The sequence below is a fragment of the Alligator mississippiensis genome, chromosome 5 (genome assembly GCF_030867095.1).
Source record: "Alligator mississippiensis isolate rAllMis1 chromosome 5, rAllMis1, whole genome shotgun sequence".
Taxonomy (NCBI): domain Eukaryota; kingdom Metazoa; phylum Chordata; order Crocodylia; family Alligatoridae; genus Alligator; species Alligator mississippiensis.
The window spans coordinates 22,414,178-22,435,210 of record NC_081828.1 but is presented as its reverse complement, the minus strand read 5'-3'; the positions used below and the strand labels follow the sequence as shown (position 1 = coordinate 22,435,210).

At 42.8% G+C, this 21,033-nt stretch overlaps 1 protein-coding gene across 4 annotated transcripts in view; it reads left to right on the top strand.

Moving 5' to 3' along the window:
- The window catches only part of SLC44A5 (solute carrier family 44 member 5), a 220,555-nt gene that overhangs the window by 23,527 nt on the left and 175,995 nt on the right, over positions 1-21,033 (top strand). Inside the window, exon 2 of one of the 4 annotated variants that reach the window (XM_019489100.2) lies at positions 6,441-6,527. The exons of 2 other annotated variants lie outside the window; for them this stretch is intronic. In XM_019489100.2, coding sequence (XP_019344645.1) covers positions 6,515-6,527 — 13 coding nt within the window. In that variant the 5' untranslated portion in view covers positions 6,441-6,514. Of the gene's footprint in view, positions 1-6,440; positions 6,528-20,259; positions 20,297-21,033 lie in introns of those variants that run through there. One more of the 4 variants, XM_019489099.2, reaches the window with a different exon arrangement.

Genomic DNA, 21,033 nt, shown 5'->3' with positions numbered 1-21,033 from the left:
ATGACAGAAGAAGGAGCAGTGGTCTCAAATTGTAGCAAAGAAACAATCAGAGAGATTGTGGAATCTCCATCCTTGGAGGTTTTTAAAATCTGGTTAGACAAAGACCTGGCTGGGATGATATAGTTGGGGATGGCCCCAAATGACCTCCCGAGGTCTCTTCCAACGCTAATTTTCTATTATTCTATCCCAGAGTTGCCAAGTTCTGTACATAATGCGTATCAAGGTAGAATAAATATTGGCCTGCATGCCAATAGACATAGAATGACTCAGAACTTACCATAGTAGTTGGACACGAAGGCGAGGAAATACATGGCATGGACGATGATTGTGTTCAGTTGTTTCTGAGGCACAGTTTTGAGGAGAACTGACTAAATCTTAATGGGCCAGCTCAAATGGTATGCTAGAAGTCGCTGAAGGTAGAGACTAAACACACATGTTAGAGGACAGGAAGGGTAGATAACTCCATATATTGAACAAACTTGGAGAGACACTCAGTCCTGTTGTTTGTTGTGCAGGAGGTCTCTGACCAGTTAGAACCAGCTTATCCTGCATTCAGAAATCCTGCCATGGAGGTCTGTTTCAGCACTGTCTGCTCGGCATGGTCCACCCCCTGCCAAGATGGGTGCAAGTGATAAAGGAGACAAGGCAGTGTACAAGGAGAGGAAGTGAAATGCTAAAAAATCCCGTCTTCCAGCAGGAGCAGCACAAGACTGCTTGCCATCCTAGAGAAATGGAATTTTGTCGTCTTCCCTTGCACCGGGGACCTCACGAGGGCAGGCATCAGTCAGCCCCAGGGCAGCGGCTCAGAGTTGCCCTGCTCACTTCTGCACATGGCCAAACTCCTGAGGCAGCCCCCAATGAGCACGTATAAGTTGCATGCACGCATCCTTTTTGCTGCCCCCTTCAATTTGCTGCCTGTGCTACTTGTCTGTTTAGGCCAGCCCAGTCCTCTGGGAATCACAGAAGGTGAAGGGAGGGTGGAAAAAAAAAAGGACATCTTTATATGTGCTCTAGGGGCTTGGGGGGGGACGCATGCTTTAACTAGAGTGGCTCTCTGGAGCTGCTGTAATTAAAGTGTCCACAGCATCTCATGTATTCAGTATCACACACTTAAAAATGGTGGCAGGGGTGCTTTAGTTAGCGTTCAACAAGCTTTAATTAATGTGCCCCTGCTGCCATTTTGAAGCACAGGGATGCTGAATGTACAAGACATTGAGGCTGCTGCAGTGTGCTAATTATTGAGTCTGCTCCAATGCACTGTAATTACAGCTTGTCCAAGCAGGCATCCCGCATGTCTACAGGCACTGAAAGGTTTTATAGACTTAAAACATCTGTGGGATCTGTACTTTATGGGGAGCATGCCCAATGTCTGGGAAAGGGATTTTATAGATTCTTTATAAATCCCATTGAGATCTGTGGACCCACCACACTCAACAAAATAAGGAACTATAGCTTGAAACTGACTATAAACTTCAGGGTTTGGGAAAACAAACAGGAAATTATATGGTAGACGATCCTGGTGTAGAATGGAAACATACTTTAGGGCCAGTTTCATGCAAAGGGTATGTGGCATGAAACTGAGAGAGCGCTTTTAATATTTTTTTTCTAAGCATTTTCTTTCTTTGAAAGCTATCTGCTGAAATTCCCTGACCTAAGAAATATACTTTAGATGGGAGATGAGATATAATTTAACAAATTAACATCATGCACTTGATTTTACAATGAGATTTTAATCATCTTTTCTTAATTGGATGTGTTTACATTTTCAAGGTGGTCTCTTGATTTTGCAAAAACACATGACATAGAATGAACTAACAGGTTGTTAATCCTTTTGATTTCTCAGTATGAAATGAATGAAAAGAAACAGTTATCGGAGAAATTTATCAGAGTGGATTAATAAGCTTTAAAAGAGATGGAAATCCATAATAAAAGAAAACAAACTACTTGAGATCATACAGTTGCAGAAAGTAATGAAATCTTTCCTTCATTATGCAGTATTATTGTCAAGATTAGAGGGTATCTTCTTCTTGAAAGCAAGGAATTCAAGAGGGGTACATCAGAGGTACATGTATATTGTACTCTTCAAAAAACCCAGGGAGGTTTTTTTTTCTTTTTTCTCACTAAAGGGGTAAAAGCTTCACTTTGTATTTTTCTGCAGAATTTGAGGCCTCAGCATCTGCGTATCTATGGATAAATACAGTTGTTCTCTGGATGGTAGGGATATGAAAGAGGGATTTAGTTGAGGAAAACTATAAGACTATGTAATGCCTTTGGTTTACGGGCAGAGTCTTACTGTCAAAAATTCATAGTTTGAATAACTGCCATTTATGTGGGATGTTAAATGCATGTGTAGCATCTCACAGGATGTGGTTGTTTCACAAAGCTATGACATAAAAGCTGTAGATCCTGACCTTCCAAACATTTCGACTCATGAGCAGCGTGGCTCAGTGGGATACCCATGTGTCAGCTAAGAATCTGAAATATGTGTTGGCTGGGGACCACAGAGGTGTGTGCACTTCTAGTACACAGCAAAATGGAAGTTTAGTGAATTTTACTTTGATTCTGGCCTGAATGCAAAACATAACTCAAAGATCAGAGCAGCTAACTCAATGGGAGAGGAGCAGTGGCAGGATTTTATGAAAACAGATGCACCATTCCCAAATTACAGCCTCAATTAAAAAAAAAAATCTTTAGTTAGTGCTGACAGCAATTCATTAACATGAAGCTAAAATGCAAATGGAAAATATACATCGTGAAAAAATTAGGAGCACAGTTTAAACACTGCTGATTTGGAGTTGTTCATTTTCAAGAAGCAGGATATAAAAATAATAGGGAGATAATTGAAAAAGGAAGATGAATAGCAATGTGAAATTTAAAGAAGTGGAGTTTTCGAAGGCAATGTGACATATATAGGAAGAAGGAATGGAAATAAGAACTGAAGCAAAGCTTCTGGAGTTTGTTTAGCAAAATGATGGCAACAAAATATTAAGGACGCATTGTGAAAATGTTCCTACTTTTGGCAAATGACTTAAATTATGCAAACAATTTAGCTTTATAAAATCTGTTGATAAACAATTAGTTGGACAACTGAAAATGTCATTATTATTAATTGGTGATTGGAACAAATGTAGGAGTCCTAGCACCTGGGTTTTATTGCAAGTTCTACTGCTGAATGCTAACCAGTCTCTCTCTCTCTCTCTTTCTCTGCTGTTTGGATGATTTTTTTTTCTATTGTAGCTCTCATAAAACTGGCCAAAAGCCTCACTGTAGCAAGTTTTCTTTACAGCTGAAAATTATTTCTCTCAAACTCCTTCAGGGTTTTATGGTGAGTTGTAACGCGGAATCTGCAGAGAAATAAATATTTTGGCTGAGGCAGTTGGGAGAAAAAAAATCACTAGAAAAGTAGACATATGACAAATGTCATCGTAGACCTTGATGTAGGTTATAGAAAGAGATTTGGAAATGTTCTCCTAGATAAGGGAAGCTACTCACTTGGATCATGTTGGATTTTAATGACGTATCTGCTCATCAGTACGACAGATTTGCAGACTGTATGGAGGGAAGGTCATTTAAAGAAAGTAGAACAGGCCTACTTTTTAAACTCACTTTACTGAGCAGATAACACACTCAAAGCTATTGTAAACTTAAGTATAGGAATAGGGCCAACTATGACAAATAAGATGGACACTGGGTATATCCAGTATTTGTTGATCACAGTACCATTTGCTTTGCTATACTATGCTAACTCCTGGCAAAGAAGTACAGAAAGCAACAGAAGCAGTTTTGACACTGGAAAAAAAAATGAGTGGGAGGGAGTGTGAAGTATGGGACAAAATTTTGCTTGAATTTTCTGATGAGTGGAAAATACTTAAATAGAACAAAATCCAGGCCTAAAGCTTCAAAAATCAATCTAATTTTGTTTCTTGGTTTTTTATATTTACCGATTATTTTGAAAATGGAAATTTTCACTGCTTTTAAAATTGACTAGATGATGAATGAGGCAGGGTTCTGTAGTGAAGGAAGCTGGGGTAAAAAGTGTAGAGAGAGAGGCTTGTATGGTGGATGAGTCAGGGTTAGTGTGTGTGGAGGGTATGGGGAGGAATACTCAGTGAACATTTAGCTAAATATATTTCACTAGAGGCGTAAGACTACAGAGCAAAGTAGCCTTGACATTTCCTGACATATAAGCACTACAGAATGGGACAGTTCCTGGCCAGCCCTGGGCTGTGCTGGGAAGCCCTGGAAGGCACAGGACTTGTCCCCAGCCAGCTCTGTCTCCCATCAGGACCTTTCTTGATGTGTACCAGACCAGGAAACAGCTGCCACTGCAGCCAGCAGAGCTCTTCTGGCCCCGTCACTGGCCCTGTGCTCCCTGCCACAAGATACCCTGCATAAAACCTTCCAGACTACCACCCAGGGGAAGCATTGTGCTCCTTCTGGCTACTGTAGGGGGGCAGAGCAAGGTGGGAGCAGCTCTGTACTGAGCTGCTCCCATTGGAAGCAAATTTGCTCTTAAGAGGGAGCATGTGTAGACATGCTCCCGGGTAGGCTTGCTGTGCAGTTTTTTTATTGTTCAGTAAGCCTAGTTCAATTTAATAGCACATGTAAATGCACCCATGATGTGCAGCTTTAACATTCTTTTAGTGTACTTTTTTGTATACCATTTAAACCAGGAGAGAGCCTTATGACTGGTCTTGTGAGGGATGCTGTTTTTCTATACTTGATTGTAACCGAGTTCCTGTGTGATCCCAGGGAAGTTGGTCATTTATTTCTTAATATTCACTGAGCATATAATAATTTCCCTATCTTGGGAGGATATTAAAGCTAAATTTTGTGGTTGAGAGCCTTGTATGGATGATGCTGTTTAAGAGCAGGGTATTTTTATTATTAACCCAAGTATTAGTGAGCTCTTCCTATTGTTAGTTTAAAAAAATTAAAACGACCTGCTCAGTTCTCTTTTTCAGCAATTAAAGCAAGCTTCACAAACCATCAAAGACCTATTCCTGTTAACCCCTTAACCTTGTGCAGTGACAATAAATGTTAATAAGGTTCTGTTAGAGTTCCATCTAGAGAGCTGTCTTCCTTTTCAAAAACATTAGAAATCATTTCATTAGCATTCTTTTTCAGAAGCCACATGCAAGCAGTTATGCATTCTGTCAAACTATTTATATCTTCTTATACATACTACATTTTCTGAATTTTTGCTATGATGTATTTGAATTTACTTGATAGAAACTTAATCTTTAGGTATAATAAGGTGTTTGTGTACAGCTATGTTCCTCTTAGGAAAGATTATTAGAGTTATGGTTAAGATCAAATAATAGCTCGTCAGGAAACACATCTTCAAGTCATCTTGAATCTGATATGCTCTCCTACATTGTAATTCCTACCATCTGTATGCAGAATGCCAAAATTTTCTATATACAAAATGTTAATGCAGAAATGGATTTTAGAACAGTTCATTCTTTTTCTAAGCATCCGCTTTGTTTGCTGGCAGAAAGACCAAAATCCCTTTTTAGCTTAATGCCACATGGACACCTACTGAGTATAACTGGTGGGCAACTCATTTTTATAATGGACATATGGACAAGCCTGCTGTTATTCTTGGCCACAAAATTGCTCCTGTCAAATCTCCCACACTTACTTTGAAATGTGTCCTCCAGTATGCCCCTTACTGCACCAGTCCACCCCCATTTGGCTGCATGAATAGATGTCTTGGTTTCCAGTTGGGATGAGATGCATCCAAAGCTCTTTGTGAGAATAATCTCTATTCCAATTAATCATCCTGCATTAATTGCAGTTTAAAGAGAGGCCTGGCATTGCATCTATCCAGCCAGAGGGTAAGTACTGCTACTGAAGCTTCATTAGGAGAGAGGGAGACTGGGGACATGTACTGAAACATTGCTACCTGATAAAAATAAAGACTGCAAGAAAGGAATGAACATATACATGTTTATATAAGTTAAGGGAAAAATATTAAAGTAATTTTTTAAAATAGAAGAAAAAAAGTCCAGTCTCTAATATTTTAGAATCAACAGACCAGGAAGAACAGAAGCACTATCATTGTGCAGACAATATCTCATTAGAAAATGTGTCAGGCTTGTTTGGCTGATTGAATAATCAGAATGGATGTTGCTTCATAATATTAAAATTCAGCTCATGCACACTGTATTTTCTTTCCTTAGCCAGCATCTAACCTGTCTAAACTATGATTGTTTACTCCCTAACCAAACTTAATTTCTCCCCACCATTGAAAATAATCTAGGGAAACATTCAATAATTTTGATTCTACCCTATGTGTCTTTGAAATGTAAGTCCTAATACAATAATGATCCAATGTTTTTCTGGGCTTCTTGTATAAGTGAATGTAGAGCTCTTGAGAGGGATCCATGTGAACAGCACTGTGGGCTGAAATCTGTTTCTGGATATTGTCATGGCAGGCACAAGAACATCTCACCAGTGTGTTTCTGGAGCTGATCAGCTGTAGCATAAAAAGTTTGAAAAGCCCTACAGAATGGCTGTTGAAGGTAAAGACCGTATTTCTCAGTCTGTTATATATTAATTAAAAGCATTTCAGAGCATAAATAGTTTGTTGAATCTGGACTTCCAGAGTCTGAAAACAAGTAAAGGTTTCTCATATGAGCAAGTTTCTCTTTCTTTATGGATAGGACTAGCTCCTTTATAGACCGAAAATGTTGTGTCTAAAAGGGGAGAAAATACTCCATCTTGTTTGAATTTAGGTTATGTACAATCTTTCATTTCTCCTGGAATAAATTTTTTCTGGTAGAAAGATAGCCTGCAGGCTGTATACACCAAAGGTACTCAACCTCTGGCCTGTGGGCTCGATTTGGTCTGCAGAGCCATGCCATCCAGCCCCCAGAGATCCTCAGGAGTCTGAAAATTTGACAGCAGCTCCCAAGCTGCCAAATTTCTGGACCTACAGGGAGTCCCATAGGCCAGATGCATGCTGGATCCACACACAGGTGACCTGGAGCCTCATCTGGCCACACAGAAGCCAGTTGGAGGCAATGTGGAGGTGGCTTGGCCTCAGGGTGGTGGTACAGGGCTGAGAGAAGTATCACAAAGCACCAAGAAGTAGTGTAAGGCCCAATAGTGGCTCACAGGTCCTGATCTAGCCTGTAGACTAGATTAGAACCACTCATCCAAGCCACACCAACAAAATGTTGAGAGTCACCGGTATAGATGTTCTTCCAACGCTATGGCTAGAGAGCTTCACAGGTAAGCCCTCCAGCCAGGGGAGTCCAGTAACTGACAGACTGCCCTCTGGTATGTCCGTATAATAAGTAGCCTGAGAGTTGATGTTACTAGCACTGGCTGCCAACAGGAAGAAAACAAAGAAAATGCTGTTCCAGGAACTAATGGACAAAGCACCCCGAAGTGCCAGAGAGGTAGAGGCATTGTCCACAGACCATCTAATTTTCCATTTGAGACTGTGTGGGCCAAGTCCTCTCCCATTGGTGGTCATTTAACACCATTATAGAATACAGCCATTGTATACGTGGAACAGCAATATCAGGAAATGTCACACTTTGAACTTGTATAAACTTACTCTGGTTTCTTTTCATAGCAGAGTTGTCTGGTGGATAGAGTGTGGGCCTGGGATACAGGAAATACGGGTTCTAATCCTGGTGCCGAGGGTAGTGTGCTGGGACTAGATTTTCAGCTATGGAGAAAGTGATGCTTCCCATCTTTATATAGCATTTAGAGACCTATGGTTTAAAAACCACTATACAAGATCCTTGGAGCAGATAAAACACTGATTCAGTAGAGTGTGAAGTTTTAAAACAACTCTTAGAACATATTTATTTTGCAGTGTGCACTTGAATATCCAGTAGAAAGCACTGAATGGCAATTTTTTACTAGGGGTAATTTCAGACAGCCAGCCAAAGAAAGTCTTTTATATCTTGAAGGCGCCTTTAATTGGTCATGGAAATTCCTGCAGTGAGCCTATATACTGATTTTAGCTGTTAATTAATAAATTGCTCTGTTGAGAAATTCCATTAGCCAGTTGACAATTTGGTTAGCTTGTTTGCAACTCCATTGGAACATTAATCAGTTGAACATTTATGTATTGGTTTTGAGGCCCATAACTTTCAAGTGAATTGCTTGCTTTTGTTCCTCACTTGACTGGAAGAGGATTCATTAGAATTATTGATATAAATGTAATATTATTGCTCTCTAATAATTTAGTTTAACCTGTTTTTGCAGTAAAAACAAGATTCTAATGGACTCTGCTCAAATGTGACTATACCTGATAAGACAGTCTCCCCTTTGAACATAATCCATTTTCTGTGGAATATTTGCTGTGAGGCTTCAGCCAGGATATTGGAGGGGGAAGGGGTGAAGGTTACAGGGGCATCAGGTCGGGGTCTGGGTTCACAGAGCAGATATCCAAGAGATGTAGTCTGGGGTGCAAGCCAAGGTCAGAAGCCAAGAGAATCAAGAGCCAGGTGCTTGGTTCCAGGGAGATCCAGGAGCAGGGTCAAGGACAGCTGAAGCTAAATCAGGAGAAACAGAGACAACAGTGAACAGAAGGCTTCCCAGGGTAGACTGAGTCTGTTATCAAGGCATGCCTACCTAAAGCCTGAGGCTACAGTGTGCTTAAAGGCTTGCAGATGTTAAACCCTGCCAAAAAACCCTGGTGCTTTACTTTAAACTAGGCACACTCCCACACCAAGCCCCACACATGCTCAGAAGAGGCATCACATTAGTTGGACCCAGCTCAACCACCACCTGTATAGATCCAGTCATTTTAGTGGAGCATTTTTGGTACCTTTATCTAATAGTTGATTGAATCAGATTTAGATAAAAGCACCATGAAGCCCCATTGAAGCCCCCAATCTATACAGGCACTGCAGAGCCAGGATGAAGTAACAAGCTGCTTCTTTCGGTAAAGTGTGAGGTTTTTTGGGTGTTTTTTTTTTTTTTTTTTTTTTAACATCTGCAAGCAACCAAAAGGTTGAATGGCCTGCGGGGCAGCCACATTAGTCATGGATCAAAGTCAGGCATGAAATCTCAAGAGTTCAGTCCAGCTGAGCCTGGCTGGCCAGAGGTCCTGAAAGTTACTGTAACAGAGATCATTGGTGGTTGGATATCTAGCCAGTTTCTTCACTCCCTTTGTTGCCTCCCCCTCTGATCCAAACTTCTTTACCAAAAATACTCACAGTGTCCTTGAACAAATGTCAGGTGAGATGAACAATCAAAATATCTCCTCCCAATCAAATTGTTTCAGGCATCTATAATAGTGAGGCTAGACACAGGCCAGATGGGACGGAGATGGTCCCAAACCATATAAATATATAACTCTCCTGTTCCTGAGGCTAGCTGAATACAAAACCAACATCTGGTATAACACAGAGCAGCAACAGGGGTCCCATAAGATGCTCACTTGTCTGTACCCTAGAACACCTTCTACAGAAAGGGAGAGGTGTTGCAAACAGCTGTTTTTGCTATCCTTACATGGCAAGGGAATTCCCTTGCCAGAAACACATTGGTTTCATCTCAGTGTTTGAAACCTGAGTGCAGAGACGATTCAAGCAGGGTGTGGGCCCTAGGGCAAATCAGCTTATGTGGGGCCCCGCCCCCAGATGCAAGGAAGCCGGTGGCAGATCTAGTGGCAGGGAGGTGTTGAGCGGCTGGATGTGAAGCTGGCGGCAGTGCTGAGTTGCTGTGGATGCTCCGCCTGGCTCTGTGGGGCCTCTCAAAGCGTGCCCCTCCCCTCCCCCCCCTCCCCCCCCCCTGCAGGGATGGCCCTGCCTGAGTGCATGGTCCTAATTGTTGAGGGAAGGCATGAGCTTGGGCACTCAAAAGCTTATGCATCTCTGATTTAGTCTATAATTGCCTTGTCTACACAAATTGCTGACTGTGCGCTAGTGGAATACTACTACGCAGTAGCGTCGTGTGGCAACAACTGTGATGTGATGCTACTGCCTAGGAGTATTAGGCTACTACACAGCAGTGTCATGAAAGACTTTCATTGGCACTACTGTGCAGTAACGCGGGTTTCTGTGCAGTACACAGAAGTATACAAGTACTAAATGACTGCACAGTAATGACTGAGTAGTCAGCATCGCATGTAGACGTGACCAATCTGCATCTCTACCCTGTCTTGTGCCTAATAAAAGCTTGTTGGGTAACACCCAGCACCAGCAGAGATGCAGAGCTGTTAGAGTGAAGGACACAAGTGCCTTGTTACCAACTCCAGGATTGGCAGCCAAGGTTCGCTTAATGGTTGCAGGGAACTAATTGATTAAAAGCATGAAGAAATAGATCTCTCTTTATATACGGGTGTTTTTCTATTATGTTCAGGATTGTGATTTTTTTTTAAAACTGCAGTCATCCATTCTATCCTAATGGCTAGTAATGCAGTATATTTAGTTAGGAGCGTCACAGAACAAATAAACTTCAGTTTTTTCATAAAAAGATAAAAATAAAGAGGCTGCAAATATTCAAGAAGCATAAAGAAGCAGTCCAATAATACCTCATCTACTTCCCCCCCTCAGACTTTTGCATATCATAATGACTCCGCAAGAAACTTACTTAAGGACTGTAACTCTTGGAATGATAAATTGTCATAAATATCCTTTTCTTAAATGAAGTTACTTATTTGCAAATAGCACTAGTAGCTAGATGAAGAAGTATCTTTTACCTTCCCAGGTTAAAATCCCATTGGTGCTGATGTTGGTCCTACAAATTCTTCATTAGATTTTTGCGATCTTTAACTCTAGCTTAATATTCATTTGATACACATTCATCTGAACAGGTCTAATTGTTGTATAAAACTGGAAGACGGATATTTCTTCCCTCAAGATGTTTTTTGAGATTTGCATTTCTAGACAAAACATTATGAACTGTTGATACTGATTAGCATCTTTCTTTAGCATATTGCCTTCTGTTACAAGTTTAAGATCGTAGTTCCTGATAAATAATAGATAAAATAGAAAAAATACAGCTTTGAATAAAGAAAAAGAAGGAAACATGTTTTTTTTTTTAAAGTTTAAATATCTTGCTGCAACATTCATGTAAAAAGATAAATTTGTTATAATTTTCCATATATGCAGTCTGATTACTGGGGGATCATCTTGAATTCATCCCCCTAAAGAAGCAGCAGGGGGCAAGAGACCAGACCCCTGCCACTTGCCTGTCCCTTGATCCCAGTGCCTGTGCCTGCCCCCTTGCTGTCTTTCTCTCCTGCCAATTGCCTCCCAGGAGCCTGCCCTCTGCCCACCTGCCCTCCTTGTGCCTGCACCCTTCCTATCTCTTGCTCCTGTTAGTTGCCCCTAGGTGCTTGCCCTCCACCCCCAGCCACCTGCCCCCCTTGTCTATCTCCTCTGTGCCTTTGCCTGCCCCTATGCTGTCTGTTCCTGGTGCCTCCCTCCCTGCTGCCTGGCTCCCTTGCCCCAGCATGCTTGTGGCTGAGCCCTGCCTCTTGACACCCCCCTGCACCTTCCCCCCCCTCCTGCTACTCCCTTACCACTTAGCTTTTGGCTGGCAGCTCTGGGCCTGGGCGGGGAGGGGGGAGTGGTGGCAGCAGCTCTGGGCCTGGCCAGGTCAGGGCCAGGGTAAGAATTGAAGGTAAGCATTGAGAGGGTGTGGGGAGCAAGTGCCTGGAGCAGGCAGTGAGGGGATCAGGCTGCATGGTCTCCCTCATGCTTCCCCCAAACTGCACACTTTGTATTTCCTCCATGTGCCCCACTAACCATACTGTTTTTCCCAGGCTCCCTCTGCCACGATCCCCCTCCCCTACTGCATGACTTCCCCCCCACCCCCCTCAAGCCTGGGGCAGGTAGAGGGGTTCAGCTCTGGTTTGAGCCCTGAGCCCAGGGTCAAAGCCAGGGCCCAGGGCTGAAGCTGGAGTTGCTGCCTACCCCATGCTAGTACTTGAATCTTAGATGAGGCTTTTCCATCCATGGTACATGGTGGGGGGCAAAAAACCTTATTTTGGATTTGAGTAAATACAGTAATTTTGTTTGCATGAGGCTTCTGCAGCCATTTTACCTCCTTATACCTCCAGCAATGTAGCTATACTAGCAGAAGTCTATAGCCTCAGAAAAGAAAATGAAGTCTCAAATGACTAATGGGCCAAAACTGGTTTGAGATAAACCTGGTTGAATGTAGCATCATACTTAACTGATTTGCCTCAAACAGTTTATGAAATGTCTGTCCCAGACCCCTTTTTGGTTTAACTTAAACCAGACTCCACCAGGATCCCGGCATGCTCTCTGAGCTGGGCTCTTTGTTCCAGCAGAGCAGGATTGCCCCCCACCTCTGCTCCCCAGCTGATCAGGGACAGGAAGCGGTGTGGTTTGGGCCAGACACTGGCCTCAGAAGGGAGCAGGGAAAATGTTTACCCTTCCTCCCCTGCCCCACCAGCACAGACCTGCACTACTCTGTGGTGGCTGCTCCAGCAGTGGTGGCATGGCCAGGCTCAGCAGTAGCCTTGGCTGAACTGGCCAGAGAGGGGTTTAATTCCCCCACTCCTTGTCCCAGTGGCAGAGACCTGAGCTGGGTCTGCCGGGTGCTCCCCCTTGACCATGATGAGGCAGGCATGGCCTCTGAGACAGAGGTGGCAGGAAGGGGGGTATTCCCTTCTCTACCCCACTGTCCCCGAGGCTGGGTCTGCCCACCCTAACCGTCACCACCACTGCTGGCTCCCTGCTTGGGGCAAGTGGCAGAATAAGCCACCTCTACCAGATGCCAGAGGGAGGGGGAATAACCCCTATCCCTGCCCACCCCCAGGATCCCTGTCAGTCGGTGTCTGCCCGCGCCCCCACCCTGCCACTACAGCGGCAAGGGGGCAGGGCCCTTGATGGGTGCAGCAGCCCCTGTCATAGTGTCGGGGAGCGTAAGCCCATTTCCCAGTGGAAGGCCTTGCTGAGGGATGGGCAGAGCTGTGGCAGACTGTGCACAGCAGCACAGGGGCTCAGGGGGGACCCAGTGCCAGCACAGCCATCACTCGCACTTGGGGAAACCACGACAGAAGCTGCTGCCCATGTCATGATCACTCCCCCCTGCCTCTGGCTTCAGTGGCCAGGCGGGGATGGGGCCAGACACTGGCCAGCAAGGCAGGGGGCAGGGTTATTCCCTCCTCTGCCCCCAGGGCACCACAGTGGGGTCTGCCTGCTCCAGCCACCACTGCCACTCACTGTGTGCCCAGGGCAAGCAGCAGAATATGCCCCCTCCTGCCCCCCTTCCTCCAGCATCTGGCAGAGGGGCTTATTCCAACGCTTGCCTCTGCCACAGAGCGAGTGGCAGTGGCGGCGGTGGCTGGGGCAGGCAGTCCCAGCTGTAGTCCCCTGGGGGAAGTGTGGGTAAGGGGGGAATAACCCTCCTCCCTACCCCCTCTGCCTCAGGGGCCATGCCGGCCCACTGCTGCAGCAGTGAGGGGGGAGCATCCGGCAAACTCGGCTCAGGTCTCTGCCAGTGGGACAGGGAGGGGGGAATTAAACCCCTCTCTGGCCAGTTCAGCCCAGTCTAGTGCCTGGGTAGCCATGCCCTCCCAGCACAGCTTCCCTGCAGCTGCGGGCACGCTCTAGCGCCCCCTGGCCCCTAACCTGAGCAACTGCAGGGATGTGCCCACATTTCCTCAGTCCACAAGGCATGTCTGTACTGTTGCAAATCGGTTCAACCTAGGCAGGTTTGACTAACCTGGAAAGATGGAATCAATTCAGACTCCGGCTTTTTGAATGTCTGTCCATAGCAAGGAAGGTCAGGTCTGCAATATGGATTTTCTGCCAGAAAAGTTATGTTGATCAGGAATGTGTGTGAACAGGTATGATTTCTGACACGTGTCTGAGCTGCCAGAAGACCATAGTACAAACACCATTATATTGGTAAAAATGCCCTTTATTGGTATTATTTTGCTTGTGGGGATTGCTTTTAACTACATTAGTGCAAAGCACAGCTTTCCTAGCATAACTATGTCAACACCAAGAATAGTTTACCAATAAAGTACACCAACAAGTGCTTCTGGAGTGGGCATTGCATTAGCCTTTTATCCTTGCCCTTCTCTGAATCATTCTCCAGTTTGTTCTGAATGGAGATGTCACCCTTGAAATAGTAACTTTCATAGGGGAAGCTCTGGGTTGTCACAGAAATGAGCAGCTAAAGACTTTCAGGGAAAAAATGAGCACAAACAAATTAGCTAGGACAGAGAAAGGACACTGAAGGGAAAAGAAGGAAAATTATTAAAAAACAAATCAGTGTCCCCAGTGGAAAGGTACAGTGTGCAATAATCAGTACATCAGGAACATATAAGGTATGTATGCATGATGAACCAAAAAGTGCAAAAATAATGAAGGCTAGGAAATTACCAAATAGTTTAAGAGACTGCCAATGAATGGATGAGAGGAAAAAGAAAAGCAAAGGTAAAGAGGGAAGGTAAAGAAATACAGATAAAATTAATAAAAAATGCCTTTAATATTACAAGTACATGAGGCAAGAGAGGTCAGCGAACATAGGAGAGAGGCCTGTAATGGATAACCTGGGTAATTTATTGGCCGAATGGATATTGTAGACATTGATTTGGAAAATAATGTAAAATGAATCTTTTGCCTCAGTGCTCACACCAGGGAGGGAAAGCAGGAAGGAAAAATGCCTTTAGCAGTCAGGGTTATGACAGAATAGACCATTAAGAAATCAAAATGTTTGCAGACTTACAAAATTTTGCAGCAAAGTAGGATCCATTTGAAACTCTGAAGAAAAGAATGAAAAAAAGGGAAGATATTGAGACTGTGATGTGAAGCCAAGGAGATAAGAAGGGGCTGCGAAGAAAAACTTCTATATTTGAGGGAGAGTCTAAAGAAGATCCAGAAAACTCCCATGTTGACTTAGCATTGGGAAATTAACAGTATTTAGCACTTTTTATTACTAAAGCAGTTTTCTAATACAACACCTTGAGGTGGTGGTATCAGTACCCATAATTTAAGCATGAGAACTGAGAGCAGTGATGTTTTTATTAACTCAAGGCCAAATAGTGTTGAAACTGGGATTAGAATTGCTGACCTGTAAACCTCCGCATCAGATTGCTGTTCAGATTCAGACATGACACCAGGGGGAATAATCAAGGACAATATAGGAAAATACCTGTAGACAGAGTTGGTTCCAGGTGGGGTGCAGTTGAACCACCCCTTGGATTCTTACTCTACCCAAACTTTAAAACTAATCGGGTGGGAAGGGCAGCCACATTTCTATTCAGGCAGTGCTGAGAGAGACAACTAACTTCATGGTTCATTGTTACCTCCCTGGTTCCTGTCAATCTCTCTCCACTCCACAGCTGTTAATGACCTGCTATTTTTTTTAATGGTTTTGATGTTCCACTATTCAAAGTATCCTTTCTTTTGCAATTTGTCTGTCTGTTAGCCATTCCTAGTAATGCCTCTTTTTTATTTCACAGCCCTGCAAATTGTTTTTTAGATCTAGCTAAAAACCTTAACTTCAGTGTGGTAATATTAACTCAGGTATAGAAATGACTGACAGTGAAGAACTGGAGGCAGTCAAGACACTCAAGAAGCCTAGATTTTATTTTATGAATCTGAATAAGAGATGCACATTTAACTATAAAGGCTACAGGACTAATGAAACAATATCTTTTGACTATTTTTGCCTAGTTGTGGTTTTTTAAAACATTATGTACAGTCTAGCAAGTTAGTGCACGTTCCATTAGTTATATCTGTATAGCATTATCCCCCTAGCATATTAGTGAAACATCTAGTTTCTCTTTAATGGAGGAAAAATAGGAGGTGTGCCACACTACCTGCACTCTCTTTTTCAAAATCTTAGATCTATCCAGGCCTGTAGATCTAAGACCTAGTCCAGGGATTGTCAGAATGGTATTCCAGAAATATCTGTTATATAGTAGACCTTTGTGCATTAGGGAAAATGATGGTGCAGATGTGATTTACATGCCTTCCAAAAAAGCCATAAAAGATTGCTCTACGGGGTTGCTAAGGATAGTATATGAGGTGTATTGCTTAAACAGCATTCTTTTGAAATAAGACCCTATAAAAATGGCACCTCCTTTATTCACCCTTATTCATAGTCATCTCCTCAGTGATACAATAAAAATCCATTACTTTTAGAATACAAAAATTACAATACAAAAATCCTCTACTCCTGCAAATCCCATGGCACTAAAACAGCTATAGGGGAGTGAGCTGGATTTTGTTCAAGGCCTCACAGAGTTGCTGGGCCAATTTCCCCAAATTGTTATAGCGGTGGGCAGAACTTGGTTTGTAAAATGGTCAACCCAGCTTGATTTTTTCAGATGCCAAGAGAAGTTTATACTATGGGATTTTAGAAGAAATATCTTTTTTTACTTGTAAACTGAACAAGTTTACGTGAGGAGTCAATAAAAGACAGTAAGAGTTGGAACCCAGCAATGCCATTCTTGCAGTCATTTTACAGAACAGCAGTGGTTTAAACCTGAAAAACTGAATGACCCTCTACCTCAGTGATTTTCTACATTTTTACACTCAAGATACCTCTCAGTAGACTCAGAGCAGTCCTTGGAAAATGTCAGCACTTAGCTTTTACTCATTTTTTGGCTACGGAAAGAAACTAGAGCAATTCTTCTGTTGCTAAGAATTCAGAAAGATCACAGCAGCTTGGAATGCTTTTGATGTATGGATTTCTATTTGAAACACCTGGGTTTTTCTTGTGAATCATGCATAGGTGTTTGTATAAATATCAGTACTAATACTGGATGGTACTATGCAACTAGCCACTTAGGAGAGATGCGAATGAGCTTCAAATTATCTTTGGCCAGAATAATGACTATAATGCAAGGTTTCAATTTGTTTGTGGAGCTTCAAAATATGGACAATTGAATATGGGAGGGGAGGAGAATCTGCAGGACAGTAACATGGTCTGTAAGGCTACAGGGAAAACTGAAGATGCTAAATATTTAGACTGAAAAGCAAGTGGGGAATGCAACCAGTTTTTGTATTAGATTTGTTTTATTGTTGAAGAAAAGACAGACACAGCAAGGCAGAATCATTCCCTGCTCATTATTTTTAATATTTTTTTGTAGCGTTTCCATTTTTCTGTTTATCAGGCCCGTTTTGTAAAGGTTGTGTACTATCATCCTCAAATGCCTTGTTTTCATAGTGTGATTTCCAGAGGTGCTGCAAGTCCCTAGTGCTTGGTGGAAGCTGCAGATTCTGATCACACATCTGGAAATCAGGCCCTTTGTCTCCAACACCATGTTTACAGCTTCCCCTCTGAACTCTATGAACTGTGTTTTCAGATTCTCTTCTGCACTGACAAATCAACTTGGGAAATTTTGCTGAGTCACGGTTTGCAGAACTGACGCCCTGATAGATTTTTTTCATGCAGGGAGGCTCACTTTAAAGCAATTTTGGACTTGCAGCAGTATGGTTTTGAAAGTAAACATTTTTTAATTATAGATGTTTGAAAGCCTGTTAATTAATGCTAAAAATGGAAAGGATTTATATCCTGCTACTCTGATTAATTACAAAATCTATGGTGTATGTTTGAACCTCAACATTTGTTATGGATTCCAATAATATAGTATATTTTTTTCTCTCTCAATTAGAGGCAGGTTAGAGGACTTTTAAACACTTATTTGTGTCTAAGCATGAGAGGCAGTTTGGTCCAGTGGGATCTCCTGGGAAGGAGGGAGTGTGGAGTACTCATGTAGGTTCTACCACGCTAGGGACAGATATTGAAAGAGCCTGAGCCTGAATTGATTCAATCTTTGCAGGTTAGTCTAACCTGCCTAGGTAAAACTGATTTGCAAGTGCACAGACATTCCCTCTGGACTGAAAAAATGCAGGCACATACCTACAGTGACTCAGGCTAGAAGATGGGGGGTGCTAGAGTGCTCCTTTCCCTTCCATAGTGCTGAGCTGGGGGGTGTGGCCAGGCCCAGCAGGACACTGTGATTTAGGGAGGGAATTATACCCCCACCCTGCCTGCACAGTCCTAGGCTTTTCCCCACTTGCTGCTCAAGGGGCAGGAGTGTTGCCAGCCCCCAGTCACCAGCTAGCAAAGTGGGGAGGGGGTGAGGGAGGGAGGGAGGACTGCTTGTGTTCAGTGCATGCATCTGTTGATGATACTGAGCTTTTCAATATCCCTCTCCCTGCTTCTCCATATTGTCTGCAGCAAGCCTGACAGGCAAGGGAGCCAGCAGGGAGCTGATAACAGCATTTAACAGCTCATCAGAAAAACAAAAGCCCTCTCTCATTCGTTCGGCCTCTTCTTAAACAGCTTTTTCCAAGGAAGGAACAGAGGGACATTACCAGCTGACCTGTTGATTAGCAGACACTGTCCTGTCTACTTTTGTCCTGTCCCAGTGAAATTGGAGACACACACACACAGACACCTCTCAGCACTAGCTAGCATACTAAATGCTGGCTGGGGTCTGTGCTGTGGGAGATCCAAGGAAGGAAAGGAGGGATCCCTGCTTCAGCAGTGAGTGGCAAGGAGGGAGTGAGGCAGGGAGAAGCCAGGCAGACCCTGCTGTGCCTGCAGTCTCTGCTGGAGCTCTGGCTAGGGAGCAGAGGGGTGGGGCCAGCCCTGCTCTCTGGAGCAGACATTCCAGCCCAGCCCAGCCCAGAGCTGCTAAGCATCTGGGATGCTGGGGGAGTCTCGTTTAACTTAAACCAGGAAGGGGTCTGGGACAGACATTGCATAAACCGGTTTGACCCAAATCAGTTAAGTCTGATACTACATTCAACCAGGTTTATCTTAAACCAGTTTCAGCCATTTTGAAACTGTTTTATGTGCACTGAATTTATGGTCTTTTACAGGTTTAAACCAGTTTCTGATCAGTTACACCGGTTTATATGTAATGTCTGTCCCTAGCCACTGACTGTTGGTACTGAGTCAGTCACTTAATCACCACCTCAGTTGCCCCAAATATCCTGTTGTAAAATGGGACTCTTAATATTTATCTCATATGAGTATTGTGGATATTAATTAGTAAGGGTCAGATCCTGAAGCGGTATATACTAGTGCAGATGCACTCAAGTTGATGAAGCTAAGATGATTGATGTCACCAGAGGATTTGGACTTGCATTTCTAAACGTATCACAAGTTAATTACAGCTGTGGAACTAGATTGACCTCTTTCCTAACCATACTCTGCAGTTGAAAAACTAGAGGGAAAGAGGGTGCTCTATCAAACTCAGTTGCTAAATCAGATTGAAATGAAAGAAGAGCTCTCTCCAATCACTGCTCCAAAACTGTGGGGGGAGAAAATTTTTTCTGCCTGCATTGAAGGACAGGGGTTTGTATTTAATCCCTTCTCTCAACTCTTTCTTCCTTTGAAGCCCTAATAAAGTTTTTGTCAACAAAACTTATAGTTTCCACCATAGGGATGGTCATAAATACTGATTCTGAAACTGTGGGTGCTTTAAATGTACACACAAATAAATTCTGACATCATTTCATTTTTTTCCTTGTTGTCTTTTCTTCCTCTCTGGGAATATTTTTGAACCAAAGCATTTTTTACTTATATTGAAAACCAGTGTCTCATGTTTAGGCATTGAAGCCTGAGAGCTATGGCTAGGTTAAGTCACAATTGAACTAAATAAAGGAATTGGGTTGTTTTTGTTGAAACATTTTAGTACTAATCATATTCTGTGTGGAATTAAAAAAAACCCTTGAAATTCAATGAAAAATGTTCTATAATAGCAATACACTGTTTGCCCTATTGACTTTAGATTCCTAATGGGAGAGGCGTTAAGCCAAGGCTAATCAACAAAAGTACCAGACACCAGCCTAAATTAGCAGAACAGTGGGATGTCTTCCAAGGACATGACACAAAGATGTAACAGGCAATGTGTATGTTGAAATTCAGGCATTTAGAAGGTTTTTGTACCAGTTTTTCCCCTTTGTTTTCCTTTTTCTTTCTGGACCCATTTCTCCTTTCTTATGATTATTCTGTTCTCATTAATTTGTCCATCCCTGTGTCTCACAGGCCAACTACACCACTCTGGTGTCTGATCACCTCTCTTTTCACCTTCACACCTTTCCCCCCTTTTCTGCCTGTCTCATTCTTTTATTCTTTCATTGCTTGTCTCCTTCTCTCCCTCTCTTTCTCATGTAGGTTTTTCTCTGGTTGCTCTCCTGCTTTTCAACTTCCCTTCTCTAGTTATCTGTCATGCCCTTCCCCCTCCTTCTCTGTGCATAGCTCCATGAGGCAATAAGCTTCAGTGCACAGCCAGCAGCGTATGCATAGTGAAGTGACACAGGACAGCTGCAGAAGGAAAGAAGGGATAGGCAGCTACTGATGGATCAACGGCAAAGAGAAGGTAACTGTAGTCAGGAGGATGGCTGGGCAGGGACTCCGAAAAGAAAAAAAAAAAAAAAAAGTCCTTGTGCAAAAAAACCCATGCCTGGGGCATCTTAACTAATAAGAATGTTGAGCCAGGAAAAAAAGTTCAAGGGTTTGAATATGTTCTATTGTAAGGATTTTGCAATATTTTTACACAACTCCTCTAGGTTTACTATATGTATATACCAGCAGCACCTAGTGCAGAATAATTGTCATTAAAGTTGGCTTGTAATAATGAATCAGAATAAAACAGAAAAAATATCCAAAATTGTACTACCACAAATGCAAAACAAACAATGAATGAAAACAGTATAAATAAAAAATTAAAAATCACAATATATACACATTATATTGTGCAAATCAACTGGAAATCAGTTGCATTGTCTGTGAGAACTTATATTCTGAGTCCATAGAAAGGAAACAGAAATGAAAAAAAGCAGCTCCTCAACATCTTTACTGTGTTTCAGGTCTTAATGCTCAATTTGTGACATTCATGTCCGAAACTCCAGCTTATGCGGGATCCACTGCCCTCTTCCTGGGGTTATTTAAATCTCTGAGAGCTACTCTCAGCACAGATTGAACCCACCTTCTCTGGAGCCTCTGGCTGGATCCAACCTACTTATTTCTTTTTCCTAGCAGGTGCTCGGAGCAGGACTCACACTTCTCTGGTTGAGAGAAAAGTTCTTAAAATCCTTCTCAACCTCTTTTGGTTAC